The sequence below is a fragment of the Passer montanus genome, unplaced genomic scaffold (assembly GCF_014805655.1).
Source record: "Passer montanus isolate IOZ18808 unplaced genomic scaffold, ASM1480565v1 scaffold4, whole genome shotgun sequence".
Taxonomy (NCBI): Eukaryota; Metazoa; Chordata; class Aves; order Passeriformes; family Passeridae; genus Passer; species Passer montanus.
Window position 1 is genome coordinate 8291638 of NW_024368818.1, and position 22504 is coordinate 8314141.

Here is a 22504-nt window from a genome sequence, read left to right on the forward strand (position 1 = left end):
GGACAGCTTTAGATTTTGAAGAACTGCATTTCCTACAGTCAGAACTTACCTGGTTACAGAATTCCTGACAAAATTACTGATCCAGAGGAAAATTCCACTTTTCCAAGATGTTAGATATACAAAAGACACGAACAGGAAAAGATCATAATGTGCAGTACAAGAGGGTTACTTACCCGTGTTAGATAAAAGTAATCAGAGACTCACAAGCCTCATTCAGTATGAAGATGATTTCCTGCAAAATACAGCAGAAGCAAATTGGAAAATGCAAATTGCAAGAAGCACACATTCATATTAGCAATGAGATCGTAGCATGTAAGAATAACAGATAAGAGCCACAGGAATGTTGCAGTTGTTGGGAAGTGTGTAATACTGGCAGAATAGTGACTTCAGTATTTTCATTGAATGAAGGGAGCCACGGTATCATAGCAACTGGCTGTGATCTTGCCACTGTATTTGACTAAGTGAGGGCATGTGTAAGATTCACAGTAAATCTCCTGCCCTGTTAGCTTTCATGCTGTTGTGGTTTAAGCCCTGATGGAAATTAAGCACCGCACAGCCGCTCACTCATGCCACTCCTCTCTGTACCCTGGTGGAATGGGAAGGAGGATTGAAGTAAAACTTGTATGTTGAGATAGGAACAGGTTAATAATTGAAAATAAAGTAAAATATAGTAATAATGGTGATAATAAGAAACAAAAAGTGATGTTCTGCGGTGTGGAATATGCCTTTGGTCAGTCTGGGTCAGCTGTCTCAGCTCCCTCCCAGTTTCTTTTGCATGCCTTCTCATGGGCAAAGCATGAGACTAGGAGAGAAGAACAACTTCTTGGAGTTGACAATTAAGAAGATACCAGAAGGAAAGATGGCAAATGTAGCAGCAAATAAACACAGTCAGTGCTGCTGGTAGACTTGTGATCCTCTTTTGTATCTGCACTAAAGAGGAGGGTCCAACCATCCTCCCCTGTTAACTACCCCTGAACAGAACATCAGTATGCATGAACATGAGGTTAGTTTACGCTGTCAGACTTTTTTAAAAGCACTCATTATTAACCTGTCAATCACATTAGCTGTTTGTTTGAAAAGCAGGTCCGTTTTAGACCGTTGACTTGAGGATGTAATGCTGTCTATATAAATCCATCTTCTGTCCTTTACTTCCAGTTCAGCAACAGTTGAAGAATTTTGGCATGTGAAATGTTCATAACATATGAAGAACTTGGTTTGGTAAATCTGGAGGGTGTTTTCTAAAAATTTAGTTAAAATGGAAGATTTTTTGGGAGAAGAGAGGGTCTATGCTTGAGTCTGTAAAAAGTTTAATTCTATTGCAGTGCTGCAAAGAGGTGTCAATTAACTTCTCCTGGTTCTTCAATGTGGCAACATTAGTGTGACTTACTATCATGGCCACAAGGGAAGAGGAAGTGGCCTGTTCTTCCCAGGCCCTATTCCTGTTGAGCAGCCTCTGCTGGAGATTTTCTATAAAAGACGAAGGTGCACAGCTTAATTTAAGTGTACCAACTGTGTTGGAGAAGAGTAGGAAGTCAGTCTGCTTCCTCTGGAAGTCTGTCAGAAGCAAATACCAAAAGTGGTATGATGCCCTGAAACATGCTAGACCTCCAGCTGCACTGAGGAACTTGTGAAAATCCATCACAGCAGGTGTTGGTTGCAAGTTGTCTTTTAAATCAAAACAAGGATTGCGTGTCTTCGCAGCCTTGTGTGGAGAGAGGCTCGAAGGCACAACTTCATGTTCTGTGCTCCTCCAATACTATTTATTTGACTGTGTGTCAGCACCTTGCAAAGCCTGGCAGCACAGTCCTGCTCTTGTACTGTTCTAGATGAGTTTGAGTTGCAGAGTCTGTTTCAACCTTAGCACTGTTCAATGTGTTTTTGTCATTCTTGGCAAGCCAGGGAACACAATGCATTGTGTATAATGGGTGTTTAATTGCTTACATAATAAATCTTTGCCTTGTTTGTTGCAGCAGCTGTAACTGCTGTAGACTACTTACATCTCTGGATCAGATGATACTGATTGTTTTAAGATTACCGAATCTAAATTTAGGCTTTTTTTTTTTTTCCCAGTAATGTCTAATGCAGACAAACCTAGAATTCTGATGTGAGGTGATTCATTCAACTTTCCTTCAGGACAAGAATTTTCTGTATTGTAAATTCATTGCTTGATCATTTATATAATATAACAAGCACATACAGAACATTTAACCACAGAGTAATAAATCGCTGTTGCAAAGACATTTTTTCTTTCATAATAAGTTTTAATTTCCTTTTTTTTTTTAATGCCATACCGTTGCCTGCAATTATATCTCTTACTGATTTATGATAAAGAAGTCTGTTCATTTTGTTTTGGGTGTATATCTCCCTTAGATATTTGCAGCGTGCTTTCATGCTTTGCTTTTTGCTTAGTCAAGCAATGATGTCCATATTTAGCTTTTAATCTTATCCAAAAAATCAGGCAATTTAATCCCCTCAGAGATTTTGATGTTCTTGTCAAAACTGCCCCAGATTTTCCTAACTTTTTACAATGTCTACAGTAGTGAACAGAGCTGGGTCTAGTGATTCAGGCATCACCAGGGCTGTGTTAATGGGTGGTGTTACTGTCAAAAGTGATTTTGGCGTCAGTGTCACCTGCCAGGTTACGCTTCTTAGGCAGGTCTGCATGCCTAAGTTGCCGGCCTGTCTACCCTAACACTGGGAATGTGTCCTGCAATGGGTTTTCTTTTGCCAGCTCACTCCATCTTTGGGCTCCCAGGTTTCCTATGCCCTTCCTTCCATTCAGCATGTAATCTAGGAACACATTAAGTTGCAACTTTACACAGCAAACTTTCTTTGTGTTGGGTTGGGATACTCGTGCAATGATTTTTGCATGTCCTCAGTGAAGATGGTTGTGCGTGCAGTTGCAATTTCCATGGGATTGGATGCAGCATCATGACCTAAGGGAGGGTGCTGGTTCCAGGCCAGGCTCCACCACTGCCCTAACACCTTCTCAGAGCCTGAGACCTTCTCACCTCAAAGACAGGCACATCAGTTGTAAAATGCCACAAAATTAACTTCTGAAAGACAGTACAGAAGCAGGTGGTGGTGTTCCAGCTTCTAGTTTGGGACACTGCCAGCAGGGTGGGCTGCATGGTCAGACCAAGAGTTATGAGCAAAGAGGTTTGTCTGCTGTGCTGTTTTATTTGGATGCTCACTTTTCCTGTGCCTACCAGATGTACCTGGGTCCTCTCTTGTGTAAGAAATCGCATGCCCACAAAATAGAGAGCAGCAATACCAGATTCCAAACCAGGAAAGTGAAGGAACAAAAATCAGCTTCAGACCACGCTGAGGCACTGGTCTGATGGGTGTGAGAAAGCTTGTTGCTATTCTCATCCCCACCTTCCTTCTTATGTGGCAATGATGACTGGAACACTTGGGATCTCCACACTTCCTTTTAACAATGCTTAGTTTTGTTCTGACTCTGTAGCCCCAGGCACAGGTCATCAGACATGGTCCTTCCTCCCTACTGGGGAAGCTGGTTTACCCCCAGGCTGCTGCTGTTTTTTGCTGAGCACAGTGGTTCTGGCTTCAATAAGCTTCACACTCTACACCATATTTCCAAAGAGAGTCACTGCATTGTGTAAATCTGACTTGTGTTTTGTATGCATACATCTTTATTAAATTTGCAACCTTTGATTTTGCCCTGAGCACTCGATGAAGTCCATGCATGTCTTCATAATAAAATAGGTGACAGACATGGCAGGGTGGTTTTGGTTTACCCTTTCACATGTATATTTACACGCACATCTTTTATTAGTTGCAGGGTTCCTGTCATTTTTAGGCTTGATAGGATAAATCTTAGTTGAAAAATTTTGCCTAAATGGTACCGTTACATAAAATAACCCCCTGCATGTTGCTGAGCTTTGTGCTACTGAACTGAACACCTCCAGCCCGGGGCTTGGGTTGTTATCATTCTTTGCCTGCAACCTCGTCTCTGTTTCAGCCCACAGATTTCTCTCCATGTTGAACTAATTTTGAACATACATGGCATGCCAGGAAAAAAAAAAAAAGAAAAAAAGAAATCATATTTCCTATATCTTGTAATACCAAGAAAAATGTGGTTCTGTTTTTCTCAATTGTCAGTTTGATAACTAGTCAGAACTTAATTAGATAAGGTCTGAGCCTGGAACAACACAGGGTCAGATTTTGCAACTCATCTGTAGCACTGAATGCTAAAAATGGCTTTTAGGTTCATGGAATTAGTGTATCTTGTTAGATCATTTTCAGCAGAATCAAATAACGTCCAATTTTTCTGTGACCAGTAACAACAGGGTTGATTTTTTTTCTTTCATTTTAATAGTTTTTGTTCAGGAATACAGCTTAATTGTACAAAATGCTGTTTTGTGGCAGATAACACTTATTTTCCAGGTCCCTTTCCTAACCTGAAGGTTTAAATAACACTTCTGATCTTGGAAGCTATAAAAATGCTTTCTTTCAATCAATATTTGTGTCCTGATGTAGTCCTTAGGTCATGTTTTGTGAAAAACAGTAATAAACTTTTCCTCAGACTGTAGGAATCAGGCACTATATTGTCTCACTTTGTGTTCCTGATTCTTGGCACTGTTGTTGTCCAGCCATGAACCAAATAAATGAAGCTTAAATGCACAATCTTGCAGGATCAGACCCTCTAATACGGAAGTCTGTGTATCCAGAATTGTCAGCAGAGACTTTTCAATGGGATGTATGTAAGTCAAGGCATAAGCACAACGTTGTTTGCACCCATCACATTTTTAGCGTGGCTGGTTTGGAGCTAGCACGGGCCCCAGGCTGTTTTTAATGTGCAGCTTGTTGTGGCCACTCTGTTTTACAGGGCAATAGTTGTGTCTGAAGACATGAGTCACACTGTATCTGATCAATCTCTACCTCATTTTACTGCTTAATATAGATGTAGCCCAGAAGTTCTTATATGGAGGTCATCTTTTCTTTAATTTTCTTGTCACTCCTGCCAGCATGGAGAGTGACACAGTTAACAGCATTTGTGAGCCCTGGAATTTAATGTTTGCAGACTTATGGGTAAGTTTGAAAAATAATTTTATCTTTGAGGGAGGAAAATGAAAATAACAAAAAAACCCTGAGACTTGAGAAGACAGCTTAGAAAGCATGAGGTTAGTTTTTCCACTGATGTAGGGCAAAGTATAAAAAACAACTTGGGACTGCAGAAATTTATCTCACACCAAGGTCTGGCCAATAAACTTGAAACAAAAGAAATTCTGAAAGAACCTGGGCATCATGAGGACAAGTAGTCTGACTGCTCTGTGTGGTTTGTGTTGCATGCTGAAGAGGCTACTAGTGATAGAAATAGGCAGCTGAAAACTTTGCTTTCTCTACTCCCAAGAATTTGGAATTTGGAATACTGTGTTGGTGTGGGAACCTAAACCAAGCACAAAGCAATTGCTGTTTTTTACAGATGAGGTGGAACTTTTGTGCCTGACTGGAAATTAGATCCTATTTCAAAATGTGCATTGTACTTACATGTGTGTATTAATCTCTGAATCACCTCTCCTCTAAGCAGCCGTGGTGTACACAAGGTCTTGTGTGCTTATCTTATGCTGATGGTTAGGAAAGAACCTGAATGTATCAGTCATGTTCTTATTCAGGCCTTCCACCTCTTTTTGCATATGCATGAGTTTATACAGAAAAATTGGCGTTACTAAGCTCTGAAGAGAGAGCAAAAAGACCAACTCAGAGAAGATAATGTAAGGCAGCAGAAATGGGACACTCTGCTCCCTATACATATAATTTATCTCTATCAGAAATATGTGAAAATAAACACTCCGTTTTCCCACCTTAGCAGCAACTTTGTGTGCTGACAGTGCTAGCTCAGTGCTGGTTCAGGTACATTTTCCAGGTGCATTAAGGAATAGATTAAAAGCAGAGACAGTGCTTGTAATAGCAGCTGCTGAAATTAGGAGTATTGCATGGGTGCAGGCCTATTGCTGGTGCAGTCCAGGTCTAGTCCTCCAGGACAAAGTGGACAAAGGTGGACAAGGTGGCCAGGAGGGCTGTGCTAAAAACCAGCAGTAAAAACTAAACCGTCTGTAGGTCTGGTACTTTTAAAATGCTGTCTGGTGTCCAGGAAATGTTCAAGAGTTTTTATACCATAGAGCAAGGTCATTTTTCTGGAGTGTGTGAGAGCCCTCCCCAGTGTTTTCTCCTCACAAGCCTGCACTGCCGATGGAGGTGGGCAGCTGAAATGCCTGGCCTGTGCAGACCAGCTCTGCAAGGCCAGGATGGCAGGGGTTTGATGTCACCTTGGCATTCCCATAGATGGGGTATGTAGCTACTTTGTGCAATTTTTATCAATACTGATATCACACCCATGCAGCATAAACCTAACTGTGCCTGTTATCTTGGGAATACCCATCTTCAGTTTCCAGAAGAGTTGCTTCCATCCACAAATGTCGCATTTTTTCTGAGCATAACCCTGTTCTGAACCCATAGGAGGGTGGTGAAGATGTGCAAATGCTCACACATCCCTGCCAGTGAGGAGAAGTCCTACCTGTGCCCGTGGTTCCCTGGAAGGTGGTGGTTTATGGTGATGTGGTATCCCCTTGGTGGTGATTTGTGATAGTGGGTGTCCCTTGGTATGGGGAAAGCATCTCCTTGTGCCTGGGGAAGATACCTGTGTGTGCAGGCGTAAGTCACCCTCCATGCTGTGCCACTGTTACATTTCAGATTAATGTCATGTTTTTTTATCTTTGTTCCATTCAGTCTCTTGGCACCAGTTCCTTTCAGAGTCCGTGTGTGCCATCAAATAGAGTTTATGGCTTTTACCTTTTTTCCACTTACATTCTTTAAAGTGAAAGCTTGTTTTTCTTACCTGACACCGCTTCTGACCTCTGGTAATCCTACCATTTTTCTTTGTATTAAATGATGTTTACAACTTCTTTTTATTTTTTGCCTGTTCAATTTTCTGTGACGTTTTCCATGTCATTAGTATAAAACTGAATTAAACTGTTTGTCTTGATTTTCATCACTTGAAAATATTTAGCCTATTATAATTTTACAGCCATCCTTAGTCTATTTGGTTATGCTTATGTTTAGTCAGAATTCAAATAAAATGTGGCACACACTAATTGTGGCCCAGTACACCCCCTCCTGGTTTTGAGGCTATGGTCTCAGATTGGTGTGTAGAAGGATTTTCAAGGCCATTTTTTTGGTAAGATGATCCCAAAACTGATAACATGGTTTAGTTAGATTGTTTGCAAAAGGTGGTATGCAAAATGTAAAGTACTCTTTACCTGGTCTTAACTCATAGTGTCACTTGCTATTGATATTTGTAAAATTATGCATAAGAGAAATAGAAGCTTAACTGCTCCTAAAGTACATATATTTAGCTTTAACAGCAGTGGTGTTTCTGAGAAATAGATCTGGATCTGGAAGTTCGGTTGGAATAGTTTGTTTTTTTCCTTAATTTAGCTGTTTGATGAAACTCATGTTAAACAAAATCCCCAATAAGCAGTATCCTGTGCTGTATGCAGTAAATTGACTGCTTTTGATCACATCAAAAACCTGAAAATCTACGAGAAAATAGTTCTTTTATTCTTCAAAGATCAGGTTTTCTTGCTATTTTTATGATTATTGAACATCTTAGAAAGCTTGGATAGCAATCCTTTTTTGTTGTCCTAGAAAATGCAGTGCCTTCCAGTCAAAGCAGGAGGGTGAACAAATTGCTTTGTTTTGCATTATCTGTGAAACATAACACATGCTCCTGCTGCATGCTTACTGCAGAATTAAACCATCCTCTGACAGAGAGCTCAAAAACAAATGGATCCTTCACAAAAAATCAATAGGCTGGGATTACTGCTAGGACAGCTAATGTCCCTTACCAGTACCCTTTAGAATTAAATTTGCTTAGCGCCATTAGAGTTTTTTGTTATTATTGTTATTGCTTCCATGTTTCTCCCAAATCACATCTGAAGATGTAAGTGTGCGTGTCCGAGCACTTACTAGATCCTCCTGATAGAACAATGGAAAACTTGGAATATTAAATGAAATTACACTGTATTTGTTAATGATTATTTTTCTGTGATTATGTACTGTGTTTACGTTTATAAAAAATGTGTAGAAACCCAAGTGGAAAGAAGTCAGAAATTTAATAGCTTGCTCCTAGGAGGTTTTCTCTCATTAATATTTTTCCTTCTATCCCGAGTACTGGGGCCTTTCAGTACATTCCCATTTGGTATGAGTCACACCAAGAAGGAGGACCTGAAATAACCAGCTGTCACTGCCTTCTGTTAACTCTGAAAGAGTTTTTTGCCCACCTGGACTCTACTGAGCAAGTGAAGTATCAGCTTTTCAGTTTTGCTCAGGGCAGAGTCACCTGTTATCATGGAGGCTGCTTCCAAAACCCTGCCAGTCAGCGTGGCAGAAGTTCACCAAAGTCCTCACAAGGGCACTAGATACTGACCTGACAGCAAGTTTTTGGCTCATGGGATCACTCCTCCCAAGCTGTTTTCCCACTGATCAGCATGTGGGAAAAGAGCTTGGGAGGAGTGATGCCATGAGCCGAAAACTTGCTGTCAGGTCAGTATCTAGTGCCTGCAGCATCACCCTGATCAGGACCCTTCTGGAAGTTTGCTTCCCACTACCCTGGCAAAGCCAGTGTGGGACATCACAGGGGACCAGCAAGCCCTGCAAATTGGGATGCCACCATGGCCCAGGCATGCTTAGACACAGACCGAAGGTGAGCAAGGAGCCCAATTGCCTTCAGACTGCTCCACTGTCACTGCCGAAAGATGGGCACTACAGACCATAAAGCACTGAGAGTCACCTCTGAAAGCAGGTCTCATTTACATACAACAGGAATAGAAAGGGAGCGAGGAGCAGATGCTGTGTAAGAGTAATGTAGCTGGATTGCATCCCTGGATTGCAGTAAGGTGAGCCAGGGCTCACTTGGAGATGGTGAATGCAGTGGCAGCCTACAGCATCAATGGCCAGGGCACCTTCACACTCCTAAGTCTGACCTAGAATGCTTACAGGGCACTTGTCAGCAAAAAAGGTGGTTAAGGATGCAGGAATTTAGGAATAAAACTCCACATCTCTTTGTCAAAGAAATTCATTCCAGGCTGAAGGATAGCCTGGAGTGGAAGGAAGTGCTGTCCAGCAAATGTAATTGGACTCCAGAGGAACATCTCACCCCATGTCACTCAGGAAACAATCCCTTGTGCTGGAAAAGATGGCACGTGGCAGTCAAAGGGCAGGCAGTGTTCTGTAATGCTGAAGGGAGTATCCAGCCAGGGACAGCTTGCTAATAGGAGTTTCTAAAAGGTTAATCTTATGGTCAGTTATTTTGGGGATGTTTTAGGGACCAAAGAACAATCTGCAGAGTAGCATTTTAGTGGTTTTTGCAGTACACGCAGTGCTGAAGTGCATTGCTCATGAATGGGAAAATCAGAGTATCAGAGAAGCAAGCTGGATGACCTTGAGCAGCACAGAATTGATTTGCAGTGAAATGGAACAGCCCAAAAATGAGCAAAGAGGTCACTCATGTAGAGATTAATAGCAACAGTATTTGCTGTTAAAAGCATCTCACTGGTTATTGAAGAGGGGAAAAGAAAATTTCTCAGTGTACTAGGCATGTGACCAATGAGGCTGTAGTTGTATCTCTTCTGGAATACTTTGTACAGTTCTGGTCTCCATGGTACAGAGCAACCACATTTTTCTTGGACTGAGTTCAGGGACAATGAGGGAGAAGAGGGCATTTCTTACTAAGGGCCAAGACAGCTTGGCTTGCTTAGTGTAATAAAACGGATGCTGAGAGGAGATATAACATCTCTTCAGAATTACTGCAGGAAGCAAACATGGGAGAGGAAGAAAAGGATAAAGCTGGTACTTACATAAGTGCAATAAAGATAAATTTAGCTTGGAAACAGCCAACCAGTCTGATGGGTTTGGAAGAGACAGCCTGAGAGAGCCTTTCAAGTTTTGCATCCTGGTGTTTAACTGCAGAATCAAAATTTGCCATTCAGATAAAAATGGCAAAGGAGGAATTGCAGAATATTTACAATGAATGTTAGTTGATTTGTGCTTTGTTTACAGTTGCTTTACTGCAGTATGCAGCAGATTAGCTATTAGCAAATCCCTTGTATATGGATATATGAGGACAGGTTTCTGTGAGAAATGGAAAAAATAAAGGTAATGCACAATTTGCACAGCTTGGTAATGAAGTCCTTGTGGGTATGAGTAGCAAACAGTATGCTCATAGGCATAATAGTGTCAGATGACATCTGATTTTTCAAAGGCATAACTATCATCTCATTTGAACAAGTATTATGTGACCTTTTAGACAGATTATTTAAAGTCAGTCTCTCGGACATTCTTCCAATATGCACCCAGCAATGCCTATTTCCAGAGCTAGGTGAAGGATGAAGAGGAGTGTTGAAAAAACATAACTTACTAAATATATTCTTCTGCTTCAGTTTTACTTCAGCTTTTCATAAATTAATGTAACAAACTGCAGTTAACCTAAGTCATTATTACAGCCTTAAACTTTTGAAATTTTAAGTATCTTACGTTTCTCGTTCATTTATAGCTAGTAAATGTGTCATAAAAAATCAAGAGGGATTTTATATGTTACCTTGCACTAGTATTAACTAGGTTGATAAGGTTGTAACTACTGACATGTAGTGGCAACTGGGCTTCAGAAACTCAATTTTTGTCTTTTTGAGGGGCAAGAATCACATTATTACACTTGAGATCAGACAGTTTGGTGGCTGTCTGACCTTTTGCTACTGACTTTAAAATACTGTTGTCATGGATGCCCTGCCTTTATGGGACTGCAGCAAAAAGCAGAAAAGAAAATTCTATATGATTAAAGTTATTTCTTAATTTCTTAGCTGTTCCAGTAATAGCTGGCATCAGTGGTAAAATTTGCTCTTACTTCCAGTTTGGATACTGCTACTTGGGTTTGTTAATGCTTGTACTGCCAAATGAAAGAGCTTGTTGACATTGGTAATAGGCTCTTTTAGCAGAGTATGGGTTATTATCTGGAGAGACAAGGTCAATTCACATCTAACCTTTGTTAAAAACACTGGCCTGCACTTAATGTTTCATAGCAAGGCATGATTCCCAGACTATGAACCATCATTGTTGCTCAGTCTCCAAATTCAGTAACTTTATTTTTATTAATGTCTGGTCACTAGACCTGAACAGAGCAGTGGGGTTTTGACCATTACTGTAAGAAAAATGCAGCCTCTGGCTTCCTAGTAGCCTGCTATAGGTACCTTTCAGCATCCTTAGGAGGTGTTAATAAATATCATTCTGATACTAAATTAAAACCCAGCAATGTGACAAAGTGAAAGTATGGTGCAAGAAAAAGATATTTCAAAGTGTAAATCTATATGCTTATATTTATAGAAATTGGAGTGTCCTAAAATGCTACATGAGAAATTAAATTTAATCAGTTGAGGTGTACAAACTTGAGTGTGTATCACAGCATTTTTTTGAATGGAACTATGATTTTTCTTTTACCTTTAACTTATATAACACCATTTCTGTTATACAGTATGTTCTGAGTTTGGAGTTTATTTGTTTGAAATATGTGTCACTTTGTATAGGAAATGTAATACCTGTAAATCTAATTGTTAGTGAGAATATAGGTACTATTGCTTGTGGCAGGAAAAAAAGATTTACGGATTATTGTATTTTGTTGTTACTATATACAAATGAAAGTTTATCTGCTTATCAGCTACCTGTCTGCACATAACTCTGAATGCAATAGATACATGTTGACTGTTGGTTCAACAATGAATATCATTGAGTTTCTATTTATTAATCTAAATGTTAGGATAATTTTGTCTCTTTTTTCTTCAAGTTGCAATTTACTCTTACTTTTCCTTACAGACCTTCCACTGTCCTTCATCTCCAATTCTTTCATTCCAGGGAGAGCTCACAACTTCTTTTTGTTTCTGTACTGGACCTCTTTGAACATGCTCCATTTCACCCAGGATTTGTTTTTGCAGGGTCTTCTGTGTGTCTCAGGACATCCATTGGTCCAGTTCTTCTGTAAATTTCTAGAAACTGCTTTTCTTTTGGATTATTTATAATTATAAATACGGTCTAAATACCACAAATGGGGTGACCACAGGCTGAGCTCAACACTTCAGCTTCTCTGTCTCTTCTTAGTTTACTTCATTCTTCCTCTTTTTCATGCTTATTTCCCCAAGAGCATGCCTGCATTTTGACCCTTTTCTCCTCACTTCTCTTCTGCATAGAAGGGCACAGTAGAGAAGATGGCTCCTTTAGGAGAGGACCTTTCTGAACCAGTGGACCCAAATCATCAGTCAGGGGTACTGCCTGGACTCTAATTCTTAATCCCAACTCCTTTGAAAACCTTTCTCACTCACTGAAGTAGAGACCATTGCCTCAGCTTTCATGAGCAATATTTTGTAGTTGTTTTGTCAGAAGAACAATTTTTTTTACTAAATCTAGTCCAGTCACCCCAAAAGCCAGCAGATTAAGGAAAAGAATTGACAGAGAAGCTTATAGAGAATTCTGGCTGCTTCTTTGCACTGGAGAGAACTGTCAAAGTGCTGTGCCCCTCCTGTGGTGGTTACTGCCTATCCCAGGCATCCTTCCTCACAGTAGTGAGGCACCAAGATGACAAAAGACTAACCTACAGTAAAAAAATACATTAAAAAGGCAAAGAATCATGCTTCTTGCAATGAAGTGCTTCTTGCTTTTAATTTGAGGACCAGGCAGTAACTCAGCCTAGTTTGGAGGACTCGCATGTTTTACCATATGGGTGGTACAACAAAGTGAGTCATGACAACATGCTTCTCAAACTGGCGAGCTTCCCAGGCACATCCCGGGTGTTTTCCTTGTGTCTCTCAGTTCCTACTGACACTGCCAAGCCCCATGGCTTCAACGCAGCAGAGCCTGTGCTGCTGCAGGTCATGGCTGCAAATCATCTTCCTCAGGATCCAGTGCTATCTGGCTCTGCAGTCTCATATATTGTTGATAGCTGTGATTTTGCATCATGATCTCCACTTGGAAAGTCCTGGCTGAAACAGGGATTATTCCCTGTGACTCCTTGTCACTTAGGGGCCATCAGTGGTGGGAGACAGGCTATAAAGTTCGTCTGCAAAGCAGAGAGTAGCTTTTCTTTGTCTAAAACAGAGCCAGGAACAATATATCAGTGTCCATATATATTTAACTCTGAGGACTGATGCAGAATTTGTCTTGCTGAGGTGTAATTTTGGAAGTTGATGTTCGGAAGTAATTTTTCTTCACTGAGTGTAGCTGCTATCAGAAGGTGATTAGTAGTTCTGTTGTTTTGCCTGTATTTTTGCTGCTTGTAGAACAGTTAATTCAATGCTTTGCTGAAGTCTCTAATAAAGTTTTTATGTTACCATGACAAAAATACAAAAATAGCAGCACTGTTGTCAAGGTGATGTAGCCAAATTATTACCACCCTGATTCAGTAGGAAAAGATATGAGAATTTTGATGGTTTTTTTTAATGTTTAAGATAAAAGTTTTAATGTTGTTTCAAGTAATGAAGAAACAACAGCAAAACAACAGCCAAAGCGATCACAGGCAAATTCACATGAACTAGGTGGAATGAATTGAACAGATAGCACTGGAAATAGATTTGTCCTTCAGCTTCTGCTAGGGGCAATGGTGAGAAGGAGGAGAGGGTTTTGTAATGATGAGAACCACTTTGATATTATTATTTGAAATAGCTGCAAGCAGAAGCCATAGATAATAATAATCTCCAAACTGTAGAGGTTGAAAGCGCCGAGAAGCCAAGAATGACTGCAGCTGCCTTGAGTGGTGGTGGAACAAAGCCATAGAGATGTGAATAGTTTAGACAGATTGAATATAATCAGAGTTGAAATGTGCAGTCATCAGGTTTGAGATCCAAGAAGCAGGTGGTACACATGTCTATATCAGGATTTTGGAGGGGTTTCCTGGCATGAACCAATTCAAAGAATCACAGACTAAAGAAACAGTTTTGATATCCACATTTAAAAGTGGTCCATCCCTTTTGAACATAAGACTACAGTCTTCTCAAAACATTCAGTGAAGCAAATTGTTTCTGTTTTAAAATAATGCTTTAGAACTCAATGCCACTTTTTTTCCTGGAAGTGCTAAATGGAAGCTAATGACAGAGAGGAAATTATTTCCAAGTTCTGCAACTGGCAGACTTTACCAGAGGATTCATGAGCTTTTCAAACACATTTTTATTTAATTTAAATTGTTGCTTGTCAAGAACTGGACAACCAAATGTGTAGAGAATGTCGCCAAGGGAGGCATATTCAGAATGGTGTATGATCTGATTATAGTTTGCAGATCTCTTTACTGTTTTTAAGAAAAAAAATCTGCATTGAATATTTCACCATTTTTCTTCTGTATTCTTAGCAGAAAATGACCACATATTAATGTTTTTATTGCTCTGCAGCTTCAGTGGTCACTTAGTGATGGAATTTCTTAATTTCTATTAATCTTAAATGTTGAAGAAGAAGAAACAGTAACAGTTTTAAATAAAAATCTTGTAACTTCTGACACATTTAAATATTTTTCTATAGCAAATGAAAAACATTAAAAAACCCAGTATATTGATTCTGGATCTGAAAGCAGCTCTGTTCCTTCTTGAGTAATGGAACATTTTATTGTAGAATTAGGAAATTATGCGATCAATTTTCTGTTTTCCATTCCTAAGAAATAATTTAATATATGCATATATAGATATATATATATAGAGAGAGTGCAGTTTCCTTCCCATTTCCCCTTTCAGTTGCCAGCTTAAAAAAAAGCTGATCAGATACTGAGTCAGTATGAAATTGTGAGCAAAGGCATTGATCCATCTTCCTTAAACCTTTTCATTATGAATTCTGTTATTAGAAATTAAAACCTTGGTGTGCTGTCGCTTCAGTCCGCTTTCCTTACCTGCATATTCATGCCGATCATTAGCTATTCGCTGCATGTGTGTGTTTAATAATCATTCTGTAATGCTGCCTTTTTTTCCCATTTTTCACAGTTTAGTTATTCCAGTTGGCAATTAGTAAAGCTGCCAAAAGATTAAAGAAATGGCTTCTTCATTATTTAAGTAGTCATTGCTCATCACTGGTCAGACAAAATAGATTGGGATTTAGGTGACCACATGTCAATATATACAGTTTTGACATCTGTTTCTAAGATCAGCCTCCCAGGTTCACTTTATAGAGACAGTGGAGACAAAAATGCAGTTTCAGGGTGCACTGTCATCCCAAGTAAAGCTTCTAAAACAGATCAGATGATTTGCACCGCAGAAATGCCAGGTTTAGTTGATTGTAAATGAAAACAAGACTAGCTAGCTTAGATGTTGGCTTCATAGTTGTCCAAAGATAGATTATATTAATCCCACCCCTGTGCTCAAATTAATCATAAATGCCCAGAGATTCTGTGCAATGACACTGTTAATGGGAATGTACTGTGTCTGGGTTTTTTGATGTAACAAAACATAGTGCAGTGATGATTATGTACTGTTCAGGACAAGTACCAAAAGCAGTACAGTCATGTTAGGACTACTTTTGAGATGGATTAGATTATCCTGCTTTTCACCTTGACTAAGTAGTACCAGGGAATTAGCATGTTCACATTTTTTCCAGCAGATCCTTTTGGCAACTGCATTAATAATCTGGTTGTAGACATACAGAGATGTTATTAAATATTTATGTTGGCAGATGAATCTAATGTCCTTGACCAGATTAGGTCCTGCTATGCAAAGCAGCACATATCAGATTGGTACTATTATTACTGTTATTGTGGTTGATGATGATGATAATAATAATAATAATAATAACAATGACAATAATAATATTCACCCATTCTTGTCCAAGCAATCTCACAAGGAGTTTATAAACATTGAAAAGGGGACAACCTGAATGGAAGTAGCTTTCTTGAGGAGTGACACATAGCGATGGACTTTTGCATTAAAAAGGGTTAGAAAGAGTGACAGATGTTGAACGCTGAAACATTTTTTAGATTTTGTAGTTAATTTAGGGTATTGCCTTAATGGTGATTTTTCCTGTGTGTTTCTCCCCTTAGGATGATTTCCAGCACGCAGCCTCAGAAACCAACTGGGAGTCAGTCACAAGCTCTGTCTCAGTAAGTAATTTCTCACTGTTTTGCCCATCGATGGATTGATAGGGTGGCTTGAATCCAGCTCAATAAAATGGCCTCTGTACAGAGAAATCATGTGTTCACCTTTGAAAGAGGCTGAATAAAGTTTTTATCCAACTGATACTGGACTCAAACAGTATGTTTTTAAGGATAAAAGATTAAGGATATGCCCTTTGCTGTTGTAAACACATGAGACAGCCATTGGGAAACATTTGGGAAACATTTCTTGCTTTCAAACTCATCCTACCAGATACAAACCTAAATTTTTAATCATTTAGTGTCTTGACTTACATGGAAGACCATACATAAAGCAGGATGGCAGGAAAATGGATCTGGCATTTCATTGTCAATACTGAGAATTTTCTTTTTGGTATTTCCAATAAAATATAATATCTGAAGTCAGATACAGTTACTCCATATTCAGCAGTGAACTGCAACTTGGGAGAAAAATCAAGAAAGAAAAAAAAACAAGTAATCTAGTAAAAAAAAATAATTTTCTCTTTATTACATTTGATTTATGTTGTTGGCAAAAAATCTGCCCTCTCTGCCATTTCCCAGTGCTGGGGAATGGCACAGTAGCACGAGAATTCGTAATATGGGCAGTCCTCTTCTGTGTTTTGCTGCCTGCCACACACCACGTCATGGTTCTTGTTAACTCCTCTTAAAACACATGAGATGGGAGTAAATGCTTAAAGCAGGCTTGAGACAATGTCTGAGGCATTCGTAGAAGAGAGCTTAGTGACAGCACCTTTGTTACAGTCGCTGTCAGGAGTAGCTAGTGAAGGAGCAGTAAATAAAATATGGGTTAATTCTACTGATCAGGGTCCAATCAAGACAGCAAGTAGAGAGAAAACTCTCTGCTGCCAAAATTAGAAGATGTTAAGCCAATCTTGCTTGTGTTTTGCTCTTGAATTTGCAAATGACACTTGCCCTTCATGATACGATTCACTGATTGCCTGGAACCAACTGTGCTGAAAGTCTTGAGGAGTGATGCTAGCAGGGCTGAGATCTACTGGATGTGCCGAGCAGGAGATGCTAGAACAGGTTTACTAAAAGACACAAATCCATTTTTCATTCTAATGTGGACATGGGGAAAAAACCTCAATGTGATGGAATATTTTGTTTAAAAATATGGAAGGCTGATGTTTGAAAAAGTAAGCCTAGGGCTCCCTCATCAGGTACCTATGTAAATGAGACTAAGCCTATGGTAAACGCCATGTTAGCTATCATCCTTAATGTCATAAAATGCACAATAGACCAAACAATAACCCTGTATCCTTTTCATATTGAAAAATCAAGTTCATCTTTTTGCTTCTATTTTTTTTTCCTTAAAAATTGTTTTTAATGTGTTGTAACTAAGGAAGTTCAATACAAATATTACAGGTAGTAAGCTGATGCCCAAGGTCACATGGAAACCTACAGCTAAATCAGAAGCAGAACCTCATTTTCATTGGTTTTCCCGTGTCATTCCCTATCTAATAAAATACACTTTCTCCAGCACATTGCACCCACAAGTCCTTTTTAATCCTCAGAGAAAATAAGGCAGGGAGATTGAGCAATTTTTCACAAAGGCACCAAGGAAAGTGTCTGAGGACATCCAAGTTCTTTGGCAGAGAAAGATTCAGGGATTTTGTTATGGTCTTGAGAGGGAGAAGGACAAACTCAGACCTGTGAGTCAGTCTTGGACAAGATGACATACAGTTCTGCTGATGCTCAGATAGCATGACAGGTTCTGAGTTTCTTCTCTCAAACCCACAAGTAACCCAAAGACTCATTTTAGGATATAGACACATTACAGCTCTCAGAATAAGAATTTTAGAGTGAGCAAATTCTTTCTTCCATGTCTGAGGTCATATTACAGAGTTGTATTTTGGCTTGGTTTTTTGTTTGGGTTTTTTCTCAGAAAATTTAAAAAAAGCTTCTACCCTTAACCCATCATGGCAAACCCAGGAAAAAAAAAAAAAGGAAACAAAATCTAACTCCTTATAAGGTTAGTTTCCATTATATGTAAAGTAATTTTATGACCAACAAAAAACTGTGATGCACACTGAATTGCCTGTCAGGCTCACAGCAGAGATAGGAAAGTGAAAAGAATGAGTGAACAGAAATTAAGGGCAAGAGCACATACCAAAAAAAAATACCTTTGTGTTCCAGTAAATTAAAAATGTACTCAGTGCTTTTCAGAAATGCAGAGGAGGTACATAATGTGGAAGATCTTCACTCCTCGTTGCTTCTATGTTTCCTCTTGCCCCCTCTTTGGATGTGATCTCAGAAGTCAGATTATGACAAGCACAAACTCTCCCAAAGCCAGCGCCTCATTCTTGGCAGGACAAAAGAAAGGCAGTTGGGTTGGCAGCTTTGAAGTTGCTTTTGGGCCTGTCACATGATGTTGCTGCCAGGAGGCTATCTCAGCTGTTGAAATAATTCCTCTTGATTTGGCTATCACTGAGAAAAAGTTAAGCTTTCTTCTGTGTTTGAACGAGGTTGCACAAATCTCTTGAGTAGGAGCTTTTATTTGAGAAGAAAATGGGGAATCCCAGCTGCCTGTATGAGTTTGAAATGCCCTGCATATTCAGAGCTTGACCTTCACTTTTGTAATGAAATGTGCAGTTGAACATGTGGGAAAAAACTCTTGCACTGAGTAATCCACACACTTGTGGCCTGATTTTTATGCTCTTGTTTCTTTAGCATCCTTGGAGCATCTCTCACACTTTTTAAAGGCAATCAGGGGCTTCTCTTTCCCTGCTGGACTGCCATGAGCTCCGGCAAGCTCTCCCCAGTAAGAAAGCAGCATTTAGGTGCCTTTTCCTTTTGTAAGCCCAGCCCCTGTGTTAGCACACTGCATGACGCTGCCTGCAGCACAGTCTCTCCTGCAGCACTGCTTTAGATACCAGTGCTGTGTTGTTCACTTTGCTGGTGTGAGCTTTTCCACTGCTGGGACTTCCACCTCTCTGACATTCTCTATTGCCAGCCATGTCTAAGTCAAGAGAGAGGCTTCAAGGTGTGCCTTCCTTTTTAAGGGGTCATGCATTTTTACAGGCCTCTGCACTGTGTCTTAGAAAGGCACTAGAAAGGCACTGCAATCACAAGTGGGCCCACTGAAACTTCTTGGGCTGTTGGTGGTAAGCTGTAAAGTGCAGCTATGCTTTCTTGACTGCACTATTGTTATGTTTGCTGTTTCTTCTCTTCCTGATTTTTAATGATTTGCACTGTCCATATTTTCAGCAAACGTGCAGGAAAATGTAGAGTTGTTAGTTCTGTGATATTGCTTACCATTAAAGACAAGTGTTTTATTTTAAAAGACATATATGTACATTATAGGAGGAATTGAAAGACACAATCCTGCAAACAAGTGAGTGAATTTACTCAAATGAGTTGACCCTCCTATTATGACCCAACTGAGTGAAGTTAATCACAAAGATTAATAGTTTAACATATACATTTACTAGGGAGATGAGGCAAAACAAATATTTTGGGAAGCTATTAATTTTAACTGGCAAATATCTGCTGCATTATTTCAGAGCTGAGTTTTCATGAAATAATTTAGATTTCTAGGGGTTTCTCCCCAACATTTTAACTTACAAGACCAAACAATTTGTGTGCTATAATATGCCTGGTTTTGGAAAAAATGTATTGTGGTCCTTTGGAAAGGAAGAGATCTGTATTAATAGTTTTTCTTGTACATATTTTACATACTATTCAGCCTTGTGCTTGGATAAGGGAAAAAATTATATCAGGATAGTAAATATTGTGATTCTAAATTAAGAATTTTAACAATGTTTCAAGTCATCTCCAGTAAAACTAAAAATGCTGCAATCAATCTGTCAAAGTCAAATTATTCCAGAAGTTCAGTGGGAACATTCATAAAATGGTACTTGGTCCTTACTGGTGGAAAATAAATATTCCATTTGGTGTTATGATATAATTGAGAGGATACTACTATGTTAGTCATCCAAATATTCATTGTTACATTGCTGAGATCATAGAATTATAGAATATCTAGTCTTGGAAGGTTCCTTAGAGATCACCTGGTTTCAATCCCCTTGCAGTGGGCAGGGATGACTTTCATTGCACCAGGCTGCTCACATCCCTCTCCAGCCTGACTGTGAACACTGTCAGGGGTGGGGCATCCACAGACTCTTTCAGCAACCTGTTCCAGTGTCTCACCACCCTCACAGTAAAGAATTTCTTCCTCAAATCTAATCCAGACCTGCCTTCTTTCATTTTAAAGCTGTTCCACCTTGTCTCATCACTACCTGCTCTTATAAAAAGTTTTTTTGTCTCTCTTGTAGGCACCCTTCAGGCCTCAGTTAGGTCACCCTGATGCCTTTTTTTCTCTAAGCTGAACAATTCCAATTCTCTTAGTCCTTTTTCTATCCTGCTGTTCATCTTGGTGTCCTTCCTCTGCACTTGCACCAACAGGTCCATGTCCTCCCTGTGCTGGATGCAGCCCTGAAGGTGGGGTCTGAGCAGAGCAGAGCAGAGGGGCAGAATCCCCTCCCTGGCCTTGCTGCCCACACAGCCCAGGACACAGTTGGCTTTCCTGGCTGCAAGCACATTGCCAGGCCATGTCCAGACTCTCACCCACTGACATCTCCAAGATCCAAATATCATGTTTTTTTCTGTTTGTTTATTTAGTTGTATTTTTAGTAAAATGTCAGTTCAATGTCAATTCATCGTTGTTTTGTAATACATTTAATTTTGGGTAATAAAGGGCCATTTTTCCAAGTCTCTAACCATGCCAAAACTGTTGTCCAAATCGACCAGAGAAAGATAGTCTCATGGACTTCTCTGCTGTGGTTTCTGATCTGCCTCGTGTGAAATAAGCAACAGAACTGGCATCTCCATTTCTGTGGCCATGGCCATCAAAAGACAGTTTCATTGCTTCTTTGTATATGTGCAAACCATTATTCTCTTTGAGGACTGCATGCGAATACTGACAGTCCACCAGTGGCAGTACTTTTGCTCCCTGCATATCCTCTTGGATTTACATGGGAATTTCTTGGTATGTTTTCTTACAAAAAGAAAACACAGGTATAAGAAAGTCCTGGCCAAAAGACTTGAAAAGATGGCCCGAAGTAACTGTTTCACTCAATAATGAAACAAGCTTGTCAATAACTATTTTCAGTTGTTTAAAGTGGTGCTTTAATTCATTCCAAGTGCACTGAGATGTATGTCACTCTTAGGGGGTATCCTATCCCTCTCCATCAGTGACTGACCCTACACTCACAGCGGAAGCCCTGGATCAGACCATCGCCGCCTTTGATACGGTGGAGGATCTGCTCAAACACTTCAACCCAGACTCCTGGCAAGAAGACCTTGAGAATCTGTACACAGACAGTGGGCAACATTATCGAGGCAGGAGCTACCATGACAGGAAGTCCAAAGGTAGGAAAAGACTTTCGGACATACTTACGCATACTTTGGGAAAAGGACAGGATATTCCTTCACACCTCATAGGAAAGTCCATCAGTCAGGTATTGCATTCTGGCACTCATGTTCCTGTTGGAGTCACAGGGCAAGGTACCACCTGTTAAAAGTAGGGATGTGTCATTCAATTCTTAATCAATTTCCAGGTAGGATCTCACTTGAGAGATCAGGCTGAAAACTGCCCTTTTTATGATAAATTCACAAATAAAAACACAGGTCCACATGTAAAGACAGATGGTTTCTAAGCATTATGCTCTTAATCATTGCTTTGTATGTAAAGCATGGGGCTCCTAATTACCTGTGTTATCATCCTTTTTTAAATACCCTGCTTAGGGACTGTTCTCTGTTGAGTGAGGAATAATCACTTTTATCACATTGTGCTTAGGGAAGCATCTGGTGCAGGCACCTGTATGTGCAGCTGGTTTTTTTAGGATGTGAACATTTCACTGTTTTTCATTATGTTGGCAGGGAACATTATTATGGTTTAACATCTTTGTCTGTAATTGAGCAAAGCACACATTTCTGGGTTATGTTTCTTGTTTCCTTCTGTTAGTTCAAATCATCCACCAAATGGTAAAGCAAAGGGGTGTTTAGCTGGCAGTACAAAGCCATAATGATAAAGAAACACTATTGAGAAGTCACAGTTGTGCTCTGGGGTAACCATGCACTCAAAGGCCTGACAAAATTGCCCTTCATGTGCAATATAGATGTAGGAGGTCTGTTAGGATTCTTCAGGATGACAGTCACTGTAGTTTTCACAGCAGATCTGGAGTTAAGAATTTTATATTTCTCATGTTGTCATCTATTTTCAAGTTGGGTAATCACATGCATTCTTATTTGTAACTTTAAAATTAATTGCCAAATCACAGTTCCAATTCTGTGCAATCTACCATTTATTTACATAATAGATTCCATCCCCCCATACCTTAA

The 22504-nt window shown here is 39.7% G+C and overlaps 1 protein-coding gene across 4 annotated transcripts in view; it reads left to right on the forward strand.

The window, feature by feature from the left end:
- The window catches only part of PDGFD (platelet derived growth factor D), a 137633-nt gene that overhangs the window by 91419 nt on the left and 23710 nt on the right, over positions 1-22504 (forward strand). For all 4 annotated transcript variants that reach the window (XM_039718547.1, XM_039718549.1, XM_039718548.1 and 1 more), the window contains 2 exons: positions 16070-16129; positions 21331-21532. In XM_039718547.1, the coding sequence (XP_039574481.1) occupies positions 16070-16129; positions 21331-21532 (262 nt within the window). The remainder of the gene's footprint in view (positions 1-16069; positions 16130-21330; positions 21533-22504) is intronic.